General features: G+C 44.7%; 2 protein-coding genes across 2 annotated transcripts in view; both read left to right on the forward strand.

The window, feature by feature from the left end:
• Positions 1-24,862, forward strand: part of LRPAP1 (LDL receptor related protein associated protein 1) — a 43,496-nt gene extending 18,634 nt beyond the window's left edge. The window contains exons 5-8 of the mRNA XM_066573352.1: positions 15,816-15,971; positions 16,431-16,513; positions 16,670-16,846; positions 24,372-24,862. Of these exons, the coding sequence (XP_066429449.1) occupies positions 15,816-15,971; positions 16,431-16,513; positions 16,670-16,846; positions 24,372-24,440 (485 nt within the window). The 3' untranslated portion in view covers positions 24,441-24,862. The remainder of the gene's footprint in view (positions 1-15,815; positions 15,972-16,430; positions 16,514-16,669; positions 16,847-24,371) is intronic.
• On the forward strand, positions 7,977-11,736 carry LOC136572614 (uncharacterized). The gene is made up of 2 exons (XM_066573343.1): positions 7,977-8,121; positions 8,198-11,736. Exons 1-2 carry the CDS (start codon positions 8,086-8,088, stop codon positions 11,294-11,296), a joined length of 3,135 nt encoding a protein of 1,044 aa, XP_066429440.1. The 5' UTR covers positions 7,977-8,085; the 3' UTR covers positions 11,297-11,736.
• Positions 24,863-25,607: the final 745 nt, after the last annotated feature.

The raw sequence follows: 25,607 nt of genomic DNA on the forward strand, positions 1-25,607 counted from the left end.
GGGTATTTATGTACCCGCAGGTGGTCAATGCATCCCTATGGGGTGCGGATCCGCATGCAGGAAATCCACTGCGGATCCTAAATCCTATTTTCCCCGTGGACATGAGCCCTTAGGGCTCATGTCCACGGGCAAAATATGATTTAAGATCCGCAGCGGATCTCCCGCATGCGGATCCGCATCCCATAGGGATGCATTGACCACCCGCGGGTAGATAAATACCCGCGGATCGTCAATAAAAGGGATTTAAAAAAAAATGGAGCATGGAAAAATCCGGACCATGCTCCATTTTCATGCGGGTCTCCCGCGGGGACGGCTCCCGCGGGCTTCTATTGAAGCCTATGGAAGCCGTCCGGATCCGCGGGAGACCTAAAATAGGAATTTAAAGTATTTACCATCCGGCGCGGGCGGAGAAGATCAGCTGTTCCTCACGGCCGCATCTTCCTTGCTTCGGCTCGGCGGATGTGCCCGGCGCATGCGCGCGGCACGTCGGCGACGTGCCGGCGACGTGCCGCCGGCGTCAGGAATTCATCCGCCGGCCGAAAATGAAGATCCGGCCGTGAGGAACAGCTGATCTTCTCCGCCCGCGCCGGATGGTAAATACTTTTAAATTCTTATTTTCGGCGCTCATGTCCGCGGGGCAGGAGGGACCCGCTGCAGATTCTACATGTAGAATCTGCAGCGGATCTGATTTTCCCCGTGGACATGAGGCCTTAGGCCTCATGTCCACGGGGAAAATCAAATCTGCTCCGGATTTGTAACGCGGATTTGGGCAGCGGATGCAGTGCGGATGAGCTTAAAATAGTATTTTATTGCATGCGGATGACACGCGGATGCGTTTTTTTTCACGCGTGTATGCACGCGGATGGCATTTTTGCATCTGCGCGTGAAAAAAAAGCTGCATTCAAAGTCCTGTAACTTTTTTATTTTTCTAAATACGGAGCTCTATGTGGGCTTATTTTTTGCGAAATGAGCTGTAGTTTGTATTGGTACCATTTAGGGGAATGTACGGCTTTTTTGATCACTTTTATAGCATTTTTTGGGAGGCAAAATGCTAAAAATTAGCATTTTGCCTCTGTTTTTTAGCGTGTTTTTTTACGCTTTTTGTCGTACAAAATAAAAAGCATGTTCAACTTTTTGTACACGTCGTTACGGACGTGTCAATACCCAATATGTGGGGTTTTAATTTTTTTTCCCTTTTTTTATGCTAATATTAGAAAAAGCATAAAAAAAGGTGTTTTTTTACATTTTTTTTACATTTTTCTTTTCTTTTCTTTTACACTATTTGAGTCCCTCTGAGGGACTTGCAGCACTGTGCCTATGATCGCTGTCATAAGGCATGGCAGAGCTACTGCTCTCCCATGCCTTATCGCCTATACAGCGATTATAGGCACAGGCAATACAGGACGCCAGTGTCTGGCGTCCTGTTGCCATGGCGACAGGCCGGGCTCTCGCGATGACATCGCGAGAGCCGGCCGGAGACACCGAGGGAGCGCGATCTCTCTGTCAACTCTTTCCCTGTCGCGATCTACTTAGATCGCAGCAGGGAAGGGGTTAACAGCGGGGGGGGGCATCGCTCCCCCGCTGTTGCAGCGGGACGCCGGCCATGACTGACAGCCGGCTCCTGCTGCAGGATAGCGCGGGATCTTATGTGATCTCGCACTATCCCCAGGACGTACCGGTATGTCCTGTTGCGGTAAGTACCATGCTCCGAGGACGTACCGGTACGTCCTGGAGCGGGAAGGGGTTAAATCCGCAGCGGATCTCATGCACCCGATAAATTAGTATTTACAATCCGCAGCGGATCTCCCACACCCATAGAGGTCTATGGGGGCCATCCGGAGCGTGATCCGCACTAAAATGGAGCATGGCACGTTTTTTTTCATGCTCCAGATTTTTTAAATTCCTTTTTATTGACCATCCGCGGGTATTTATCTACCCGCGGGTGGTCAATGCATCCCTATGGGGTGCGGATCCGCGCGCGGGAGATCCGCTGCGGATTTTAAATCTCATTTTGCCCGTGGACATGAGCCCTTAAAGTATGGCGTTTCTTCTGGAGTTCTTGAACAGGCTTCTTTCTCTATAGGTTTTTTTTTTTTTTGTCTTCCCCCAACATTGTAGGGTAATAGGCTGAACTGGATGGACATACACTACCGTTCAAAAGTTTGGGGTCACCCAAACAATTTTGTGTTTTCCATGAAAAGTCTCACTTATTCCCCACCATGCGTTGTGAAATGAATAGACAATAGAGCCAAGACATTGACAAGGTTAGAAATAATGATTTGTATGTGAAATAACATTGTTTTTACATCAAACTTTGCTTTCGTCAAAGAATCCTCCTTTTGCAGCAATTCCAGCATTGCACACCTTTGACATTCTAGCTGTTAATCTGTTGAGGTAAGCTTGTGAAATTGCACCCCACGCTTCTAGAAGCATCTCCCACAAGTTGGATTGGTTGGATGGGCACTTCTGGCGTACCATACGGTCAAGCTGCTCCCACAACAGCTCAATGGGGTTCAGATCTGGTGACTGCGCTAGCCACTCCATTACCGATAGAATACCAGCTGCCTGCTTCTGCTGTAAATGGTTCTTGCACAATTTGGAGGTGTGTTTAGGGTCATTGTCCTGTTGTAGGATGAAATTGGTTCCAATCAAGCGCTGTCCACTGGGTATGGCATGGCGTTGCCAAATGGAGTGATAGCCTTCCTTCTTCAGAATCCCTTTTACCCTGTACAAATCTCCCACCTTACCAGCACCAAAGCAACCCCAGACCATCACATTACCTCCACCATGCTTAACAGATGGCGTCAGGCATTCTTCCAGCATCTTTTCATTTGTTCTGCGTCTCACAAACGTTCTTCTTTGTGATCCAAACACCTCAAACTTGGATTCATCCGTCCACAACACTTTTTTCCAGTCTTCCTCTGTCCAATGTCTGTGTTCTTTTGCCCATCTTAATCTTTTTCTTTTATTGGCCAGTCTCAGATATGGCTTTTTCTTTGCCACTCTGCCCTGAAGCCCAAAATCCCGCAGCCGCCTCTTCACTGTAGATGTTGACACTGGTGTTTTGCGGGTACTATTTAATGAAGATGCCAGTTGGGTACCTGTGAGGCGTCTGTTTCTCAAACTAGAGACTCTAATGTGCTTATCTTCTTGCTTAGTTGTGCAACGCGGCCTCCCACTTCTTTTTCTACTCTGGTTAGAGCCTGTTTGTGCTGTCCTCTGAAGGGAGTAGTACACACCGTTGTAGGAAATCTTCAATTTCTTAGCAATTTCTCGCATGGAATAGCCTTCATTTCTAAGAACAAGAATAGACTGTCGAGTTTCAGATGAAAGTTCTCTTTTTCTGGCCATTTTGAGCGTTTAATTGACCCCACAAATGTGATGCTCCAGAAACTCAATCTGCTCACAGGAAGGTCAGTTTTGTAGCTTCTGTAACGAGCTAGACTGTTTTCAGATGTGTGAACATGATTGCACAAGGGTTTTCTAATCATCAATTAGCCTTCTGAGCCAATGAGCAAACACATTGTACCATTAGAACACTGGAGTGATAGTTGCTGGAAATGGGCCTCTATTCACCTTTGTAGATTTTGCACAAAAAAACAGGCATTTGCAGCTAGAATAGTCATTTACCACATTAGCAATGTATAGAGTGCATTTGTTTAAAGTTAGGACTAGTTTAAAGTTATCTTCATTGAAAAGTACAGTGCTTTTCCTTCAAAAATAAGGACATTTCAATGTGACCCCAAACTTTTGAACGGTAGTGTATGTTTGTTTGTTTTTTCTGCCTTACATACTATGTTACAGGACTTGAAACATGGCAGTAAAATACATGTTTTAACTCTTCGCAATCCAATTTTGCATTCAGGGTTTCCTAGGGGGCTTTCTCTTTCTGCCATTATACAATGGCGCCATCTCCTGGCTAGAGCTAGTACTGCGGTATGGGACATGCTGGAGAGGCCCCTGACAACAGAGCGGCCAGTAACCTAGACTAAGAATACCCTGCCGGACGTCTTCCGACATCGGAACTGTACAGCCTCCAATCAGAATGTCGTCAGACAGTGGATTGGAAAGGGTTAAATGTATAATAAAAAAAGCCACCAAAAATACTTGCAAAAAGGAGTATCAAAAACATAGAAGTCGTGAGAGTAACTTGAGAATAATGGTTTAAAGCACGTCATTCTTCCAGCCAGTTTTCACACCTTTAACAAAGCAGCGGGTCAGCAGTGAAAAAAATACAAGTTAGAAACCCTGGAAAATGCGTGAAATGTGTGAATCCATCCACAATGTGTTCTCTTGCAGGTAAACCTAATGAATTAACCCAATTCAGTGAGTTATTGCACTGCGCACAAGAACCAGCAGCTCGGCTCCATCTATAAAATGAAGTGGTTCTTCATAAATTGTGCTCACACCGTCCAGAAGTTGTAAGCTGCTAACTTTACAACCCCCGGAGCACATTTTAATCTCCTTGCCGTTTCATCCATAATTTCTATTGATGCAGACACCTTTGTGATTCTTGCAGAAAATACTATTTAATTAATCGTCTTGCTCAGTGCATGTTCTCAGATTGAAGGATTGCATTAAAATACAATTACAATCAGGTTTGGCGCGTACGTGTCGGAGTAGTTTTTGTTTGTGGAGGTAAAGCATCAGACAGAATCTCGGAGATTTGTCAGCAGAGAAACCATTTAAAAGCCTGAATATAAAGCTTTCATGGAAAGATCAAAAACCTATCGTGCTGGAGGTGCTTGGTGAAAACCTCAGAATAATCTCGCTGTTTTCCTTGATGTTTGCAGGAGGATTCTGATGAATAGTGCTTGCTCTTTTCAGGGCGAGGTGCAGGTGATGATGACAAAGTAAAGGTCTGAAAGGGTTTTAGTTAAGCCGCTGGCAAAAGATTCTCTCAGAGACTTAATCCACCGCCTTAACTGACATTTGTTTTAGAAGCAAACGGACATTTAGTAGCAACACGAGAAGTCAAGACCATCTCAGTGGCCCGATCCCTTGTTTGTTAAAGGACATCTATCGGTGTTCCTGCAGCTACTAAACCAGTAGCACGATATGAACTCGGACCCATTACTCAACACACCGAAGGAACCTTGAAAGCCACGCTAGAGTAGTTTGATAAGTGGTTGCTGGATGTTGGTCTTGGGCTTTCTACCGTAAGCAATCATCAACTCCTCCTGGCTCTTGATTGTCTGCTAGCATCATACTTTAGTCATCAACCAAGAGCCGGGGGGAAAGGTGTTGATGATCACTTACTGCAGAAAGCCCAAGGCCACTATTCAGCAGTGAACAAGTATGATTTACATATGGTACATGGTTGTTTGAAGAGCTATAGTAAATTTTGGGACTCTTGACAGTGGCTGAGCAACGAAGGAGGTGCAGTTGTCGTCAACATTATTGGCACCCCTAAATATTAAGTACGCCATGTTAAACGTGAAATAAAGTGGTTAGTGAAACTGCGTGTGTGTGTGTAATATACACACATATGTGTGCGTGTGTGTGTGTATGTATATGTATGTATGTATATATATATGTATGTATATGTATATATATATATATATATATGTGTGTATGTGTATATATATATATATATATATATATATATATATATATATATGTATCTCAGAAAAGCACAACACATAAAAATTGGTAGAAACCGGAGTGAAAAAAAATGCTGCAAAATTGAAAATCTGATTAACCTCTTGAACACCCGACCGTTTTCAGTTGTTGTGTTTTTTTGTTGTGTTTTCCTAGACAAGGAGTGAAAATGAGGCTTTGCTCCTCTAATTAATCCGCTCTATACTGTTCAACACTGCATATGCCGCTTTCATTGCTGACCGCGGCATCTAAACGTTTTTTACACAAATACAGTTTTCAAAGTTTCAATATTTAAAGCCTTGTGCGAGAGAAGAAAAAAGACTTAATAAAAAGCCCTACCCATAATCGGTATTGTCACATTCACAACAACCCATATTACTAAATAATACATTATTTTTTTCGGCATAGTAAATTCAATTTAAAAAAAACCCCTAAAATTAAAATAGCCATTTTCTGTTCATCTCACTTTGGTAAAGCAGACATAAAAGATAATCAAAAAGTCGTATATACCTCCAAAATAGTATCAATAACAACTAAAGTCGTCCTGCAAAAAACAGGCCCACACACGGCTCTCTCAGCAGAAATTTAAAAATGCTCTGGTCCTGGAATGTGGTGCTACATGAAATTTTTCTTGTTTTAAAATGAATAAATAAATAAAATCTCACCTGTGCCATTGGGGGTCACTGAGAGCTTGTGAATAGCTGCTGCCACTAGGAGGCGACACTAAGGCGTCCCTCACACAGGTGTTTTCAGCGCTGTACTAAACCCTGTACAATGCACCTATTAATTTCAATAGGGCTGTTCACACAAGGCTGCAAACGCAGCATCTTTAACACTGTGCTTTGACAGCGATGCATGTTCTATTTTTGAGCGTTTTCAGCCCTGCATTGCCCACTGTAACGAATGGCAGCGGCTTCAGCACTGCCGAAAATGCGGCAAAATTTGGTGCGTTTTTGGCAGCGTTAACTGCACACCAATTTTCGGGGGTGGGGGAGGCTTGCAATAAAAGTCCTGACCCGAAAATCAGTCCTATGTACACTAGATAGAGGGTGGGGGGGGGGAAGCAATACTTACCTTGCAGGTGCTGTTCGGACCCTGGCCGCTGGTCTCTGCCGCTGCTCTGGGCTTCCCTTGCACTGACAGATCTATTGCTGTAAGTGAAAATTGAGAAACCCCGCCTCCAGCAATAGATTGCTGTAATTGGTTCTCAGTGCTAGCTCGATGCCCAATCAGACCCGGCAACCAATCACAGCAATCTATTGCTAGAGGCAGGGTTCTCAAACCTCGCTTACAGCAATAAATCATCTGTCAGTGCAGGGGAAGCCTGGAGCAGAGGCAGAGATCAGCATCCGGCACCTGGTCGGCAGCTGCTAGGTGAGTATTGATCCTTTTTTTTTTTTTTTTTTGTAGCATCCTTGGCTGCATTTTCAGCACAGCTGAAAACCTAGCCAAAATGCTGGCATAAAGAATGCCAGCGCTGCTGAAACCGGGCTGAATCTGCAGTAAAGGCAGAGTTGAAAAACACTGCATTTCTGCAAACGCCTGTGTGAGGGAGGCCTAAGTACAAAAAAAGAGTTAGTTCCTCCCACCAGCCATGCCCCTCCTGCAGGCACTGAGCTAAATCTGCTTTTAGCTTTGTGTCTGTAGGAGGCAGATTTCCTAGTTTTATTTTTTTTCCCCTTGGAAAAATGGGGTGGGAAATGGGGTTGACAAAGGTCCCCTGTTTGTCTCCAAGAGGGGAGAGCAAATAGTGCTGCATGAGACACAGTTACTCCTTCCTGCAAGAAGGCAAAGTGGACTAGAGCAGCACAGCCTCTATATATATATATATCGAATTGGGTGGGTGCTGTGGCCCCCAATGACATGGAGGAGAAAACAGGATTTCCAATGACATCATGACAGCATACGCTGGAGGTTGCTCACCTGCTGACCTGAAGGGACAGGAAGAGGCAGAATATAAAAAGCACCTCCCCTCCACCAACACCAGTGTTTTTCCTGTCCCTTCAGGACAGCAGCGGCAGAACTCCAGCAACGCTGTCCCATGCCGGAGGAGGACTTACCGGCGAAGCGGCGGCGTGGATCTTTCGGGCAGCCCCGGCAAACCCAGTGGGAAGGACCCCATCTGGGAGCTTTCCGGGGACTGCGTGGGCCGGGGCCCAAGTACGGGTTGCCGGCACCACTGCGGCCGTCATTTCGGGCGGCGGCCGCCATCTCCGGTGGGCCGGGGTCCAAGTACGGGCTGCCGGCACCACTGCGGCCGTCATTACGGCGGCGGCCGCCATCTCCGGGTCCAGGGCCGACAGGAGCGCTCCAGGGGGCGTGGCTTCGGATACAGCGCGGTGACGTCAGACGCTCCGCAAAGGGGGCGTGGCCTGGCGCAGCCGGCGCCAAATTCAAAAATCTGCTGCCCCTGCATCAGCTGGTGGTGTTTCTCCACGCTAAGGAACGATCCTAAGCACAGGAAGCGTTCCTGCAAGGCGCAAGATGTCGACCAGAGAGGACCCAGAGACCCTCCTAACTGTAAGTGGTCCAGTGGACCAACCTACACCTGCACTACATACACTTCCCGACTAACAGAGTTTCCCTTGTCTTACAGGACAGGGATACTCAAAAACCGAGGGAGGCTAGACGCAGGAGTAAAAAATGTCCAGTATGTCTAACCAAACTCGACGACTCCTGCACCAAAACGTTATGCGCTACCTGCTCCGCAAAAATTATGCAGGAGGAAAAAACTTCCCTTATGGCCGAAATTCGGTCAGTCGTCCGAGAAGAAGTGCAGTCCTCCCTCTCAGACCTCCAACCTGGGCCTTCCGGGGTTACACGCAGGTCGGTTCCGGCGGTGTCTGAGTCTGACTCCGACATAGCGGAAAATGTGGATTTTGACGGGGAAGTGACGCAGGAGGACAAGAAATATCTTTTCTCTACCGCGGACATGGATCAACTGCTAAAAGCAGTACGCAGGACCATGCAGGTGGAGGAAGATGTGCAGCAACCCCGCACAGTCCAGGAGGATATGTTCGCGGGGTTACTCCCGCAACAAAAATCTTCATTCCCCGTAAACGCCACACTCAAGCAGCTGATTCTAAATGAGTGGGAGAGCGTGGATCAGGCTCCGCTAATCCCCAGGGAATTTAAAGAACGCCTGTTATTTCCGGGAGATGAAGTGTCCTTTTTGGACGAGATACCTAAAGTCGATACTGCAATTGCCATGGTATCCAGAAAATCCGGATTGCCCTTTGAGGATACGTCCCACTTAAAGGACCCGTTGGACCATAAGGTGGACACATCCATGCGTAAAGCCTGGTCTACTTCCGGTCTCATCATGAAAGCTAACATCGCGGCCACTTCCGTGGCTCGTTCCATGGCAATCTGGTTGGACCAATTCGCAGCCCTAGTCGACCAAAAAGCCCCTAGGGAGGAGTTCGCAAGCGGCATCCCTCTGCTGCGAATGGCAACAGGGTTCCTGGCAGATGCTTCGATGGAAACAGTCTGCCTCGGAGCCCGCATGGCAGCTCTATCGAACACCGCCAGAAGGGCAGTGTGGGTGAAAGAGTGGTCAGGGGACGCAGCGTCCAAAAATAGGCTATGTACCCTACCGTTCCGGGGCGGGCGTATATTCGGACCAGACCTGGATCGTCTGCTGGAGAAAGCAGCTGACAAGAGTCACGGACTGCCTGCCACCAGACCACCCAAGAGACCCTTCACCCCTCATCCCTCGTCTACGTACGCCGGGAAGGGAAAGACCGGAAGATGGTCTTATCCAAAGGGCGGAAGGGGTAAGACTTTAACTTTTGTCCCTCAGCCCATACTTTCGGGCCCGGTAGGGGGTAGACTGACTCGCTGTGCCAATAGCTGGCGTAGTATTACAACTAATGAGTGGGTACTGCACCTAGTGGCGGAGGGGTACAGGATCGAGCTACTATCCCGTCCCCCGGACAGGTTTATGATAACCCCAACCCAGTCTCCAGGCCTAGAACAGGCTCTGTTGGAGGGCGTACGGAACCTGCAGGGTCTCGGCGCAATTATCCCAGTCCCTAAGAAGGAACAGGGAAAAGGTTTCTATTCCCCCCTCTTTCTGGTTCCCAAACCAGACGGCTCCCACCGCACCATTATCAATTTAAAACAACTGAATAAATTCATTGAATATAGGAGATTCAAAATGGAAACCATTAGAACTGCAACTCCTTTAATTGCCAGGGATAACGTAATGGCTACAATAGACCTTAAGGATGCCTATTTTCATATCCCTATTTACGCCAACTCACAAACATTTCTGAGGTTTGCGCTGAGGGTGGAGGGGGAAATCCGCCACTTCCAGTTCGTCTGCCTACCATTTGGAATCTCCTCGGCTCCGCGAATTTTTTCCAAGGTCGTGATGGAAATGGTGGCCTTCTTACGAAATCAGGGTGTCATGATCATCCCCTACTTAGACGACTTCCTGTTGGTGGCAGATTCCCCGTCTGCTCTGAGATCACACTTGGAGTCCACATTGCAATTATTTAAGGAGCTTGGCTGGATTGTTAACGAGTCAAAATCCAACATGGAGCCAGAAACCAGGAAGAAATTCCTGGGTGTCATCCTGGATTCCAGTCTACAAAATTCGTCCCTTCCTCCCCTAAGAAAACATCTTATCATAGAGGAATGTTCCAACCTATATAAAAAACATAGGGTAACGATAAGAGACGCAATGCGGATCCTGGGACTAATGACTTCGTGCATCGGCGTGGTCCCCTGGGCCCAATTCCACAGTCGCGGACTCCAGTCACTAATTCTCCAGAATTGGGACAAGTTGCAGGCTTCGCTTGATCAGACAATCCCTATTTCTGCGGAAGCCAGAGCTTCACTCCGTTGGTGGGTGTCGTCGGACAACCTGTCTCAGGCATCCGATTGGAATTTGGACCCGGCCGTAATAATCACGACCGATGCCAGCGCCAAAGGGTGGGGGGCCCACTTTGAAGGCGGTTATGTACAGGGGGCCTGGGACGTTCACGAGAAAGCTAGCTCATCGAACTTTAGGGAGCTTAAAGCTGTATGGAAATCCCTGCGTAGCCTGCAAACACGATTAGTGGCGAAACATGTGAGGATCTTCTCAGACAATATGACAACAGTATCACTCATTCGCCACCAGGGTACCACCAGGAATCCTCCACTACAACGACTGGCGGGGCGGATCCTTCAATGGGCGGAAGGCACAACAAAGTCCCTATCGGCCTTTCATATAAGAGGAGCCGAGAACTCAGCCGCGGACTTTTTAAGCAGAAGGAAAGTGGACCCAGGAGAGTGGGAACTCCATCCAGAGGTGTTCAGCCTTCTTGTGGAGAAGTGGGGGGTACCAGAAGTAGACCTCTTTGCGTCAAGCGCAAACACCAAATGCCGGCTTTTCTTTTCCAGAGGCGCAGAGAAACAGGCCCTGGGCACGGACGCTCTCTCTCACCCCTGGGATTGGGACCTAGCGTATGCCTTTCCCCCTCTACCACTAATCCCGCTTCTGCTAAGGAAATTACTGCAGTCAACCCTAACAGTAATTTTTGTAGCACCATATTGGCCCAAAAGACCGTGGTTCCCCCTCCTGAGATCCCTGTCAGTGGGAGAGCCCTTCCACCTTCCAACAAGACCGGACCTACTGTCGCAGGGCCCTCTTCTTTACCCGGAAGTTCACAAGTTCAGGCTTACGGCCTGGAGCTTGAGCGGGTAAAGTTCCTAGGAAAGGGTCTTTCCCCTAAGGTTATTTCCACCATTAGCGAGAGCCTTAAACCCTCGACACACAAAATCTACTCCAAAGTCTGGAAAAAATTTTCGGAGTGGTTAGGCCAGGACATCCAGCAGCTGGATCAGCCAGACGTCCGGAAAATCTTAGATTTTCTCCAGGCGGGCCTGGATAAAGGTTTGAGTCCGAATACGCTCAAAGTCCAAATTGCGGCCTTGGGGGCATTCTTCGATCTCGCGCTAGCGGAGCACAGGTGGATTAGGAGATTTCTTAGAGGGGCGAGCAGATTACATCCATTCACACGGGCCACGGCACCACCCTGGGATCTAACCATAGTCCTTCAGGCCTTATGCGACCCCCCCCATTTGAACCGATTACGGATCTATCCATCGCCTGGCTGACATACAAGGTAGCCCTGCTTGTGGCAGTTACGTCAGCCAGACGCGTGGGGGAAATCCAGGCCCTCTCACGAAGGGCCCCATATATGCCTATCCACCCGGACAAAATAGTTTTTTCTTTAGACCCATCCTTCCAGCCTAAAGTATTGTCAGATTTCCACAGGGGCCAACCAATAGTTATTCCAGCCTTTTGCCAAAATTTCAAAAATGCAAAAGAACAAAAGCTCCATAATATAGACGTCAAAAGAGCGGTACTAGCGTACCTCGAGGCAACAGAAAGTTTCAGGAAGTCTGACAAACTTTTCGTTCAATTTCAGGGGCAGGCCAAAGGAAAGGCCGCTTCTAAAGATGCGATCGCCAGGTGGCTCAGGAGAGCCATCCAGGAGGCTTACAAGGCCAAGGGCATCCCCCCTCCAGAAGGATTGAAGGCCCACTCAACGAGAGCGGTGGCATCCTCTTGGGCGGAGAGAGCGCACGCATCGATTGAGCAAATCTGTAACGCAGCCACATGGACTTCAGGCCATACTTTCATCAAACATTATAGGCTGGACTTTAAATATAGTCAGGACGCATCCTTCGGTAGGAAGGTGCTCCAAGCCGTAATCCCTCCCTAAAAAGCCCATGCCACTTATTTGGTATTCCTCCAGCGTATGCTGTCATGATGTCATGGGGAAAACGGGAATTTTTTCTTACCGATAATTCCCTTTCTGGAAGACATCATGACAGCATACGGGCTTTTTTCCCCCCCTTACCAACATGGTTACCCTAGTTTGTCCAACACATGAGGTAATGTGTATGCTTTAACTTTGTTTTCTGAGGTGTGTGATGTCAATAAAAACACACCTTCTGGTTAAGTAACTGGTCACTGTGGTCATTTGGAACGCACTGGTGTTGGTGGAGGGGAGGTGCTTTTTATATTCTGCCTCTTCCTGTCCCTTCAGGTCAGCAGGTGAGCAACCTCCAGCGTATGCTGTCATGATGTCTTCCAGAAAGGGAATTATCGGTAAGAAAAAATTCCCGTTTTTTGCTACTTGGCGTTAAATCCATTTTTTGTCATATTCATTGGGGGACACAGCACGCACCCAATTGTTTGTTCTTTAATTTTCTTCCTGATATGGTATATTTCCGTTTACTTCTAAGCTAACCTTTTCTCTCCTAGTGCTTGTATACAAACTGATTTAGCTCCATGCCTGCAGGAGGGGCATAACTGGTGGGAGAAACTAATACTACTTTTTTTTGTACCTGGTGTCACCTTCTAGTGGCAGCAGAGGTCTCTCTGTTCCCCAACGAATGCAATGAGAAATGTATTTTTCTGTAACAACAAAAATCCTGTGCAAAAGTAATGCATGCGCAGAAGACATGTGCGGTGCGAGCGCGCCGGAGCGGCCCCATTCAACAGAGCAGAAGACCGGACAGCGCAAGCGCGTCTAATGGAAGGAGAAGGCAGCTTTAGTCGGCGCCATGGAGACGGGGACGCCAGCACCGGAGGAGGTAAGTGTATAACTTCTGTATGGCTCATATTTAATGCACGATGTACATTACAAAGTGCATTAATATGGCCATACAGAAGTGTATAACCCCACTTGCGGCCGCGGGACAACCCCTTTAAGGCTAAAATTTAGTTGTTATTTAATATATTTTTATATGAACTATAAAATTAAAATCTACAATAAAGTAACAGTTACAGGAGGGCTTTTCTAAATTTAATGTGGCTATTGGGGGGTAACAGCCAGTAAGTAGCTTTGGGTTAGGCCTTATGTCTACATGCGCTCATGGATTCCACTGCTTAATCAGTGGTACCCGTGCGTGCCCGCGGACATGACAGGAAAAAAGCAGCTTGTTACCTCTCGGGATCCAGCGCGTGTCTCTCCTCCGCGCGGATCTTCTTTCTTCAGCTCGGCAGATCTGTCTGGGCGCATCGGCTGACTCACATGTGTAGTGCCATTTTTTTTTTTTTTCTATTTTGAATCTCCTGCTTTCCTGTGGCACAGTCACAGTGACAGCTGTGGGTGTGCCGCGGCGGGGACAGCTTCCATTGACTTCAATAGAAGCCGTTGCGGGATCCGCAGGCAAATGGAGGATGCTGCAATTTCTTCCCATGTGTGCGATCTGCACGCTGGGAAAAAATCACGTCCGCATGCTTTTACTTGCCGTGTGGATGCTAATGCATCCCTATGGGCGGCAAGAGGTGCAGATGTCCCGCGCAGGAGACAAACACGTATCTTATCATTAAAATCCGCACGTGGACATTGGGCCTTACACTGTGGTGCTTAAGTGTTCCCTTAATTTTTTGAGCAGTGTATATGGACATTCTTTCTAATCCAATTTCCCTGCCACCCGCCCCCTCCCCGATGCTTATTTATTTTGTTTGGGAAAGTGCGTTGTGAATTCCTTGGAATTACTAAACAAACGCATAAAAATGAACCGTCATGCTTTTATTAGCAATTTTCTTAAAAAATCAAGTCAGTTAATATATTATACTACCGGTAGGCCGCCTGCAGACGGCCGGGTCGGATCCCGCTGCTAGAATTCTCGCAGCGGGATGCAGACCCGTGCCCCTGCAGAGGCCTGCAGCTTACCCACTCCCGGTGTCTTCATTCTCCGCTATGTGCCGGCTGCTGTCCAGCCGGCGCATGCAGAGAGAGGAGCCGGCCCGTCACCACTGACATTTCTGTGCGGGCCTCTGCAAGACCCGCACAGAAATAGAGCATGCCGCGAATTGTTTTCCGTGCGTGTTTTCATGTGGAAAAATCGCATCCGTCTGCCTAGGATTATGTTTTCTAATGCAATGCTATGGCAGCTACCACAGGTGGAAATTCTGCAGAAAATCCCACCGCGGAATTTCCGCCCAAGTGCAGGGGGCCGTATGCAGGAGAGGTCGATCATCAGAGCTCTCTTCTGAATATTACAGTAAGCAGAGGAGAGCTGCGATGTCAGATCTCTCTGCATACTGTAATATACAGAAGAGAGCTGTGTGATATATAACTTACAATATACAGGAGAATGGTCCGACATCACAGCTCTCCTCTGCATGCTGTAATATACATATATAGAAAAGAACTCCAACATCGCAGCTCTCTTCTGCATAGTGTTAGAAACGTGTGGCAGACCTCATGCAACAGTGGAGCTATGCAGGGAAATCTCAATGTCGGATGAAGTCCGACCCTGGATTGGAAAGGGTTAAAATAATCTAATAATACAGTACATATCCACTTGTTTCTAAAGATATTTTTATACTAATAAAGGGTGCCAATAATGCTGAACACAGCTGTATGTATAGCATGTGTCCCATGCCAGTGTCCCTTCCTTTCTACTGGTTTAGTAGCTGCAGGGATGCTGACTGACGTCCTTTTAAAAATATTTTTGAGTATTTTATTTTTAACCATTTTATTCCTTATGCGGAATATATCTTGAAGCTCTTCCCCTCACCTCTCACCATCTACTAGCAGGGATCTGAAAAGTTGCCTTTTTTTTTTTTTTGTGGAAATTTTCTTTCATATATGCAACATTTTGTCAAACTTTTTGTCTTTTTCTTTCCTTAACCCCAAAGTTGTTGAAGCTCTTATTTTTTTTTACCTCTTCCACTAGCACGAATGGAGTCCTCTGCTGATGAAAGGTGCAGCCTTAGTATCTCTGATAAAGCTTTTTTTGTTAATTTAGAAAGCAACCGCATTTTTCAGTCTGCAGGTAGCTCCAAGATTATTTGAAGCCCTTCCTTCCACCATTGAGTTGGCAAGTAACTAGTCTCTAGCAACCAATCTGTTACTTGTTGGCTCTTCTTTTGTTCTTATGTATGTACTGTGGAATTCCTTCTGCTTAGAACACATAAGGTCTTGAATGGATTCTGTATTATAATCCATGTAGATAGGTTGCATTAATAGTCACTTGTCATTTGAAAGTTGAATTTATATGATGTAAGTGCAGTAAGCAAATCCAATTGGTCAGCCCATACTTTAGGGGCAAATAAAATTAGGGGAAACCCAAATTGTACAATAATGGTCAACTCTTGAGTTCCTTCAGAAAGGCGTTCAGCAAAGCTAATGTGACACAACAGAATGGACACATGGTTCATGCTTTCATTTTTTTAAATTTTTCCTTCTTGGTAACAGAAATCCACAAAAATGTTATTAGTCCTGATGAAAATGAGATCAAGGCTGAAGACCTGCACAACAAACATACAGATCTAAAAGAGAAACTGCGAAGCATAAACCAAGGCTTTGACCGTCTTCGGAAAATAAGTCATGAAGGTTACAGTGGTGAGAGAGGTGAGTATTCCATTTACAGTTCTCATATTCTTCTTACGTTTGAGTCCCTTTGTAAATACATTACATATTTTCTGTTGATCCTGAGTCAAATCCCATGTTGCACTCCAGAGCTACATTCATAATTCTGCTGGAGCTAGTCTACACCATGTCAACACACAACTTTTGTAACCGCTGAGCTGCACTCCCAATCCAGAAGGATATATCCGGTTACTGTAATGTTCCTGATTTAGGGACTACACCTCAGAGTACAAGCTCGATACAGACGCTGAACTAGCAGGGGGTGCTTGTTAATTTTAATTTCCAATTTTGCAAAATTAAGTGCAACTCTGGACTAATGCAATACTTGTCTTACAAAGATTCTGAAATGCTGTTTGTTTGGAAATAGATTGCACAGTATCTGGATGTGTGTTGATTGTCAAATCTTGCCCATAATTGTCCTCCTTTGTCCTATTATTTCAGATTTTAATGAGCCAAGAGTAAATGACTTGTGGGACCTGGCAAGGACTGCAAACTTTTCTCAGAGCGAACTGGAATCATTCAAGGTAAAGGGATGTAACTAAACTTGCTGTACTGCAGATCATTAATGAGACCCCTGCTGCCTGGAGTCACATGAGCAGTCCTTATGTTATTCTGTTATATAATACAGATTTTATATAGAAATTAATGCGTATAAATAAAAATATTGTTTTTTGATTTAGGAGGAGCTAAAACATTTCGAAACAAAAATTGAGAAACATCAACATTATCAGAAGCAGCTTGAGATCTCGCATGAGAAGCTGAAACACATCGCAGGGACTGGAGATGTGGAGCATCTGAAGAAAAGCACCGAGAAGCATAATGCCCTTACTGATAAGTTCAAGCAACTGGGTTACAAGGTCTGTACACAACAGTTGGGTTATTTTGTTTGTTAAATTGTATGTAACATATATGTATGCGTTTGCATAAATGCTTGATTAGTTGGCTTCAACTGCAGACTTCTCTAAAAACAAAAGGGCTATGGCAGTCTTCTGCCTCCTTCCACATCGTCCCTCTAAGGCCTCAACCACGTTCATTTTGGAAACAAATGGACATTGCGGAACCAATAACAGTCAACAGGAGAACCTAAACTTTCTTAAATAATATTGCATCAATATTAATCCCTTCACTCCTGAACCATTCTTTTATTTTGTTTGTTACCCTTGTTTTCAAAAAATCATAACTGCTTTATTTTTCCATTGACATGGCCATCTCAGGGCTTCTTTATCAGTGCTAGTTCCTTTCTTCAATCGAACAATTGAATATGCTGGAAAGAAAAAATTTATAAGTGTGGTGAAATGGGAAGAAAAATGGAATGTCATTCACTGAGTGGCTATGATTGGCTAATCCAGCCCCAGCTAGCCAATCACAGCGCTCACTTTGCTGGAGGCGGGGTATTCAAAGCCCTATTACCAGGAAGAAGCTCAGCTGTCAGACTGGGAGGACGTAGTTTGCCGCAGCGCCACCGAAGATCATTAGGAGGCATCGGGACCCCCCCTCCCTCCTTCCTGAAAATAGAACACTGCATCTTTGGGGCAAAAATTAATATAAGACAGTGTCTTTTTTTCGTGGAAACACAGTAACAGTTGCCTTGTCAATCCCATATTTGGTCATTTTTTTTCCAAGAAGGATGGTATGAGATACTTTGTCAACTGCTTTACTAAAGTCAAGATATACTATATCTACCGCATTTCTTTGATCAACCCAGTTGTTGATTCTGTCATAGAAGGAAATTAGATTCATCTGGCATGACTTGTTTGTTACAAATCCATGCTGGCTCTGGTTAATTAATCCATTCTCATCCAAGTACTTGCAGAATTTTCTTTAATAATTTGTTCAAAGATCTTTCCCAGTATAGAAGTCAGGCTCACAGGCCTGTGGATTCCTGGATCAACTTTTTTTGGGGGGGGAACAACATTTTGCTCTTTTGCAATCTACTGGGACTTCTCCTGTTCTGCATTAATTTGCTAAGAATACAGTGAGTGGTTCAACAATTACCTCCGCTGCTTTGTTCAGTATCTCAGAATTTAATTCATCTGGACCTCGAGACTTAAACTCATTGAAGTTAGCTAAGTGTTCCCTCATCGTATCTTCTACTTGTCCAGACGGCCTATAGTAAATGCCTACCTACCACGGCGTCCTTTCTGTTGTTCTCTCCTTGTGTTCTTACCCAAGCAGGGTTTTTTTTCTTTACAAAACTACCATTGTTTTGACGCTTGAATTTCTGTAGAGACGTATGCTTTTCTAACATACAACACCCCCTCTTTCACTAGGTCTATTTCCTATAAAAGGGTTGTATTCTTCAAGCCTTGTATTCCAATCTTGTGTATCATCCCACCAAGTTTCTGTGATGCCTATGACATCATATTTCTCTTCCTGTGTTAGGAGCTCCAATTCTCGTTGTTTGTTTCCCATGCTCTGTGCATTTGAGTAAAAACATTTTAGTTTGTGATCAGTGTCTCTTGCTCCTCTACTTTCCTTCTAAAATTTTTTGTCTTTGTTCTTTCTTTACACTTCTAATAGCAAGGTTCTTAAATGTATTCGCTGTATGTATTTTTACCTGGCTCTCCTGATGAGTGAAGCAAGGCACCCACCAAATATATGCTTTACTGTCTTTGTAAGGTGCAACCCGTCTCTAGCAAGCAGTCTGTCGCATAGGTAATTCACTCCATGGTCTAGAAATCCAAATCTTTGCTGACGGCACCATGAACCTAGCCAGTTGTTTACCTCTAGAATCCTGCTCTATCTCCTTATTCCATGGCCATCCATTCGGAGGATGGATTAGAAGACCACCTGTGCTCCTAGTTCCTTCACTTTCCTGCCAAGGTCTTCAAAGTCTCTACAGATAGTTGCAAGGTCCTTCTTTTCTTTTTTTTTTAGTAGCAATGGGTGGTGCTCTGTAGGACTGAAGAGTCTTGACAGCCTATCGGACACCTCTTTGATTTGTGCACCTGAAAGGCAGCACGACTCTCGTGAGGTGTCAGGTCTGCAGACAAGCGGCCTCTGTTCCTCTCAATAGGGAATCCCCCACATCCACCAGTCTCCTTTTCTTTTTCACAACATTTCTTTTTCTCCATCCAAGAGGATTCTCGGTGTTTGCTAGGCGGTTCTTTGTGGGTAGAGTCATTTCTTGCTGTACCCCTTTCTCCTTCTGCTCAGGAACCAGTACCAGGCCCCCCTGCATGAGAAGCTCGTACCGGTTCCTGAGCAGTATGGGTGCTGGCTGACTCCTGATCCTCCTGCTTCTTTGGGTCACATGCTTCCATTTCTGTGCTTCTGCAGGGACACTGGACATTTCTTTTCCTTCGACATTCTGAAGACTTTTTTTCTGCTTTATCAAGGAAATCCTCACCTTCCTTAATGAGTTTCAATGAGGCTATTCTCTCCTTAAGACTTTGCACCTTTTCATAGTAAAGACACAAGCTTGGATTTCTGGCAGGTGAAGTTTGGCTTTTCCTCTGGTAGGTCTGTAAACATATAGCATACTTTGTAGCTCACCATATAGCTTCTTACCTCTTCCATCAACATCAGTTGATGTCCACGTCCAAACTTCTAAAAGTCAAGAATTGTAGTGAAGATTCATAACCTATAAGCTACAAAGTGTAAAAACGGTCTGGCGATGTCGGGCAATGTGTAAATTATCTTCCTGGAGCTCCAATCTCTGGTCTGGCGATTTGTCCTCCAAGCAACTAGACCCGGCTAAACCCAGCAATCTTCCCGCTCGCAGTGACTCTTCACTTTTCCCAGAATGCACAGTGAATATGTAAATAATCTAACTACAGCTCCAATCTCCAATATCACTGTTCCTTTACAGTGGTAAAGCAACAACATGAAAGTATATTACAGAAATGATAAGCGTAACGCAATCTAGTAGATGAGAATAAGTTGTCTGAAAAGTTTGTGCCCTTGTAAGTTTATAGGTGATAAATACATTTTCTACTGTAGCTCATAAAGGAGGACACTCTGGGTTATTATCTTGAATGTCCAACAGAAAACTCCATCGGTATTCACCACCAGTAAGATGTTCTCCAGCTCCTGACATTTGTCTGATGTGGTCGATGTACTTAATAGGGACTTGCATTATTAATGTGCCGTATTTACCTTGTCATAATCCTGATAATTGAAAGAGCAGCTGCCATTCTAAAATTGTTTGCGGTCATGGTGTGAGTGTACAGAGATTTACTATATGCACCTCTTACTGGATTTTACATTTCACCTTCTCATTGCTAGTTATGTAACGTGTTTCTTATATAGTCTGGAGCACCCCTTATAACGTCAGTATACACTTGCAAGAGAAAGTAAGTAAACCCTTTGGGATTACTTGAATTTCTGTATTGATTGCTAATAAAATCTGGTATGAACATTGCCGATTTTTGTAACGCTGCCCTATCTTTTGACGAAAAATGCTGGAAGCTCCCATAGACTCCTATGAGGGCTGGGGGGAAAAGAGGGGGGGAAAAAGAGAGGGGAATGGAGTTTACCTGGGCTGCTGCTATTTAAGCTATTAGAAGTCCTTCCAAGGACTTCTGCCGACCATCGGAATTCCGCGGTGCAGTGTATTTTTCACGTAATATGTCCGTGTAATACGTCGGTTGCTCACATTCACTGGTATAGTGCCCTGAATGACCAATGATCAAGTGAATGAGAAAAAATCAAACCAATTATCTACATCTGCTGATAGCAGATGTAGATAATTGACAGCATTTTAAAGCAAACGACTCATAGTTCACTTATTCTACTAATTTCTCGCTCCGTGTAGCAGGATCTTAAATAAACCCTTGAATTTAATAACCTGTAGATCCTCCCCCCCAGAACCCCCTTTACCAGCATCGCCCAAATGCTTCCTGTAGCTGTAAATCTGATTTGCACAGTTTTCAGGGATTTTCCACTTTGCAAATGTGTTCATCAGTATTTCAGGGATGCCTTGCGTGCACAGCCCTTTCAAAATCGTGCAACAGCTTCTCGATGGGGTTGAGGCCAGGGCTCTGACTTATGACATATATTTTGAAATCGCTGTTAAGCATTTCAGGACTAGAGATTTTTTCATTTTTGTTTTTTTGTCCCCACATTCCAAGAGTCAGAACTTTTTAATTTCTCCATTGACCTGACCATATGATGGTTTGTTTTTAATGGTACCATTTAATGTGCCATATAATGTATGGAAAAACGTTCTGAAATTCTTAAGTGGGGAGAAATGTAAAAAAAACAATTGTGCCATTTTTGGGGGTTTATTTTTGTATGGCATTCACAGTGCAGTAAAAATGACATATTATCACAGGGACTTAACTTTGCGAACCTTTGATCGCTCGCACTGTATACTTTAATACCTCAGTATTGCAGTATATAGCTATTTTTTTAATGTTTCCTATCTAGCCATGCCACAGCAGCTGTCAGAAGAAGCTGATAGACTTCGGGTGCGGAGCGGACTTTGCTACCGAGAACGCTCCATACACCCTTCACAACCGCTCAATGTAAATTTCCCATCAGCGGTCGTGAAGAGGTTAAATACTGTTGTATTAAAAAAAAAAAGACAAATATTACAGACATGATGCCTTTATTGGCTAACCAGAAAAAATATACTTGCAAGCTTTAGAAGCTACATGGGCCTCTTGATCAGGTTGGGGTCATAGATTATAGCTGATGAAACGTATGTACATTAAACACAACAAAGCAGAGCTATGGCGTGATTAACACCTTAGTAACCAAGCCTTTTGGCAGGTTATTGACAAACTAACTTTTAATTTTTTTCTTCATCGTCACATTCCTAGAGCTATTTTAAACTTTTTTTTTTTTAAATTTTCCTATTGACAAAGCCATATGAGAGCTTGTTTTGGTTTTTTTTAATGGTATCATTTTTAGGTACACATAATTGTTTAACTTTTTTTTTTTTTCAGAGGATTGGGGGGGAAAAAATTCTGCCCCTTTTTTTAGATTTCCCTTTTACAGTGTTCAGAGTGCAAAATAAATGTGATGATATAATTCTCCACCGCGGAATTCTGCAGCATGAAATTACCCACAGCATGTCCTATTTGCTATGGTTATACGCGCGGACGGCTTCCATTGTAGTCAATGGAAGCCGCCCGTCACGCTATATGGCGTGAATATGCACCGCGCCCACCGCTGGACGCATCATATGACGCTGCCGGCGGGTCATCTGACACCACTTGCGCGTCATATGACACTTCCGGTACGTCATGCGCTGTACTGCGCATGCGCGCCGGAGCGTCATGCAGGATTTTGGGCAGCAGATCTGGAGGTAAGTATTGGGTCTTTGGGGGGGCGCCGTGACGGACTCCACTGCGGTATTTCGCTTGCGGAGCCCGTCACGGTCGTGTGCATAAGGCCTTAGCTGGACTGCTGCCCTTTACATTCTCCTGTAAAATGTTGTGATACGTTTTGTTCCCTCAATGATTGCAAGGCATCCAAGCCCTGAGGCAGCAAACCATGATACCGAGGTGCGATGAAGTCTTTCCGCTGGTGTACACTTAATTTGTTTTTTCTTTCTCCAAACACAGCATTGTGCATTTATGCTACAAATTTCCACTTTCTGAAAGGCACTCTGGAACATCTAGATGGTCTTGAGAAACTTGAGATACCAGCAATAATATATATATTTTTTTTCTTTTTGCCTTTTTTGGATTTTTTTTTTGGACAACAGCGGCTTCCTTTTGTTGTATTCTTTCATGAATGCCAGTGTTTTTCCAATAGTGGACACATGACCAGAGGTTTTTGTAGTTTTAGAGTCTCCTCTAGGTCTTTTGCTGTTTTGCTGTTTCCCTTGGGTTCTTCCAGGATTGCTTATTGTGTGCCTGGAGTGATATTAAGATGTCCATTTCAAGGCAGCATTGCAAAAATTCTCTATTTTCTCCTTCTGACAGATAATTTTTCAAACGGTGGATTTATGTACACAGATTTCTTTGTAGTAGTGCTTTTGTAGACTTTTCCATCATTATTCATCTCTATAGCAGTCTTCTGAGGTCTTCTGAACTTCTTTGCATTGAGGCATGGGTTCACACTAACTAATCTTCCTTAAAGTTAAAACAGAACCGTTGTCAGTACCCTGTCTTTAATGGGTAGAGTACCTGTAAAACCCATGCTTCCAATCTCATCCCCTTAATTGAAACACCTTTTGCAAATTGGCCCTTGGCGAGTCCTTAACACAAAGGTTCCCTTTTTTCCCTCCATGATGGATGGTTACTCCATCAAATACTTGAACGGTACAATCGTCTTGTGCCCTGAATAACAAACAGTCAGATCACATATCGGTAATTATTGCAGAAATCAATGTCATTTGAAAGGGTTCACTTGCAAGAAAAAGTAACTGAAGTTGTATAGTCTATAGCACTCCTGGAACACCTCGTATGACAGGAATATGTGTAGTCTAGACCATCCCCCTATAGCAACAGTCTAGCTGTGTAATCTGGAATACCCCATAACATTAGTCTGGTTGGGTAATCTGTTCTTCCTCCCTATAACAGTAGTATGTTGCAAGACCAAATAAAAATGGACAAGATAGGGGCGGATGCAGCTGCAGTCTTTCAATGTTTTAATGAAAAAAAATAAATGGCCAAGCATGTGATTAAAATATCAAAAGAAGCAATACTTGCCTCTCTTCATTCCCCGTTAAACATTGGAGTGGCTACGGTGAAGATCCCGCCATCGGCACAGACCTGAAGTCAGGTGACCACAGTAGCCAATCAGAGGCCGCAAGGTCACTATTCCGAATTTGTGGCGCCCAGAATGTGAGCGCTGATGCCAAGAAAATGGGTGGTGACGTTGCCGCCTCTGATTGGCTGCAGAAATCGCCTAACTTCTGGTTTGTGCTTACAGCAAAGTCTTTACTGGAGCTGCTCTGCTGTTTCTTGTTCCTTTTATTTAGTTTTTTTTTTTTTTTCACATGCCTGGCCATTTACCCTTCCCAATCCAATTTGTTTTCTGGTTTTCCTAGGGGGCTTATTCTTTTTCAGTTATACAACAGTGCTATCTGCTGGCTAAAGCTGGTACTGCATGAGGTGACACATTGGATTAGGCTCTGACAGCAGAGAGGCTGCCGATATTCTGTAAGAGAACCCCAATGGACATCTTCCAACATTGAAAGCTGTACAGCTTTAAATCATAATGTCTTTAGACGTCAGACAGTGGATTGGAGAGGGTTACAACAAAAATAATAGGATTTTATACTCTGACAACCCCTTTAATGTCTCTTGTTAATAAATCATTCTTCATTCATTACTTCTTCATTCCTCCCTTTTTATGCTTTTCGTTCACTGCACTTGTCACATTTATTCTCCAGCTTGGCTCACCTTCCCTCCATAGCAGTCAGTCGGATCCAGAGAATTACGTAAAATAACTCTTAGGATACATCTGTGTTCTCATTCCATGCAGGTAAAGAAGCATCTCCAGGACTTAACAAGCCGCGTGTCTAAAGATGGGCTCAATCACAATGAACTGTGATAGAAATAAGATGCCGAAACAGAGACATTTCAACACTCACATGAAAGGCCAAATGACGTCTACTTGACGACCGTTCTACAGAGAGCGCCCGCTTCTATTGGGATTGCAGGAAATGCTCCTTGACAGATGTGCTCTTCATCTTGATACATCCCATGTCTTCAGTTAAGCCTTCAATCTGTCCAAACAGATTTCCTCCTATTAATATCATTTATTTTAATAGAAAAGCAGAATCCCTATTCCAAATCGCCTAACATTTGTAGAGTTTGCTGAAATTCTGATTCCTCAGTAGCCACATTGTAGAATTTCTGAAACTTCTGCATATACATTCTTCACTGTGTTTTGTATTTTATTGGGCAGGATGAGTTTGTTGCCTTTTAGAGATTGGTCGATTGTGATGATTAAATATTTTCTATGAAATTGTTGCCTTGCCTGTATGTAGTTATTGACCTCTCACAATTGGCTGATTTGGTGGGTGGATGGGATACTTCACATTGGTCACAGATTATCATAAATTGTATATTTGCTTTTGCAGTTATGGGTCCTGTTCTGTGAGCTTTTGTACCAAGCCTTTGTCAGTCTTGCATGACATGCATTAGACAAAGTATTGGCAAAGGATGTGCCAATGTGGGCTAGTTTTTTGCCATAAACCATGCAGCTAAAATATTATGAAGTGTGATATTTCAGCAGCAATATTTGCAACATTTGTCATTGCTCTGCTGGAAGGTGGATCTGGTCTCCACGTACATGTACTTTAGGCCAGATTTATTGACGCAACCCTCCAGTCCTGGACAAACAAAGATGGAAACACCCTCTCTCTGTATTTTAAGACCCTACACGCTACTCTGTCTGGCCAATGCTAACTCACATGGGCACAACTGACCAATCAAAGCAGCATATAGTGTCTTAGACTAATGATGCATACTAATGCACGGTGTTCATCTGGTAGTCAGAGAAGCGGTGCATCCATCTTTGTTGTCCAGGACAGGAAGGTTGCTTTAACCCCTTAACGACCGCCCCATCGGGAAACTACGTCCTCAGTAAGTGGGCTTTAATCCTAGAGGACGTAGTTTTATGCATCCTCTTTGGATTAATGCCCACTTGCCTGAGGACGTGACAGCTCCATGCTGTCGGTGCCCGCAGGTAGCCAACAGCATGGAGCTGTGATCC

Source organism: Eleutherodactylus coqui, chromosome 7 (genome assembly GCF_035609145.1).
Source record: "Eleutherodactylus coqui strain aEleCoq1 chromosome 7, aEleCoq1.hap1, whole genome shotgun sequence".
Classification (NCBI taxonomy): domain Eukaryota; kingdom Metazoa; phylum Chordata; class Amphibia; order Anura; family Eleutherodactylidae; genus Eleutherodactylus; species Eleutherodactylus coqui.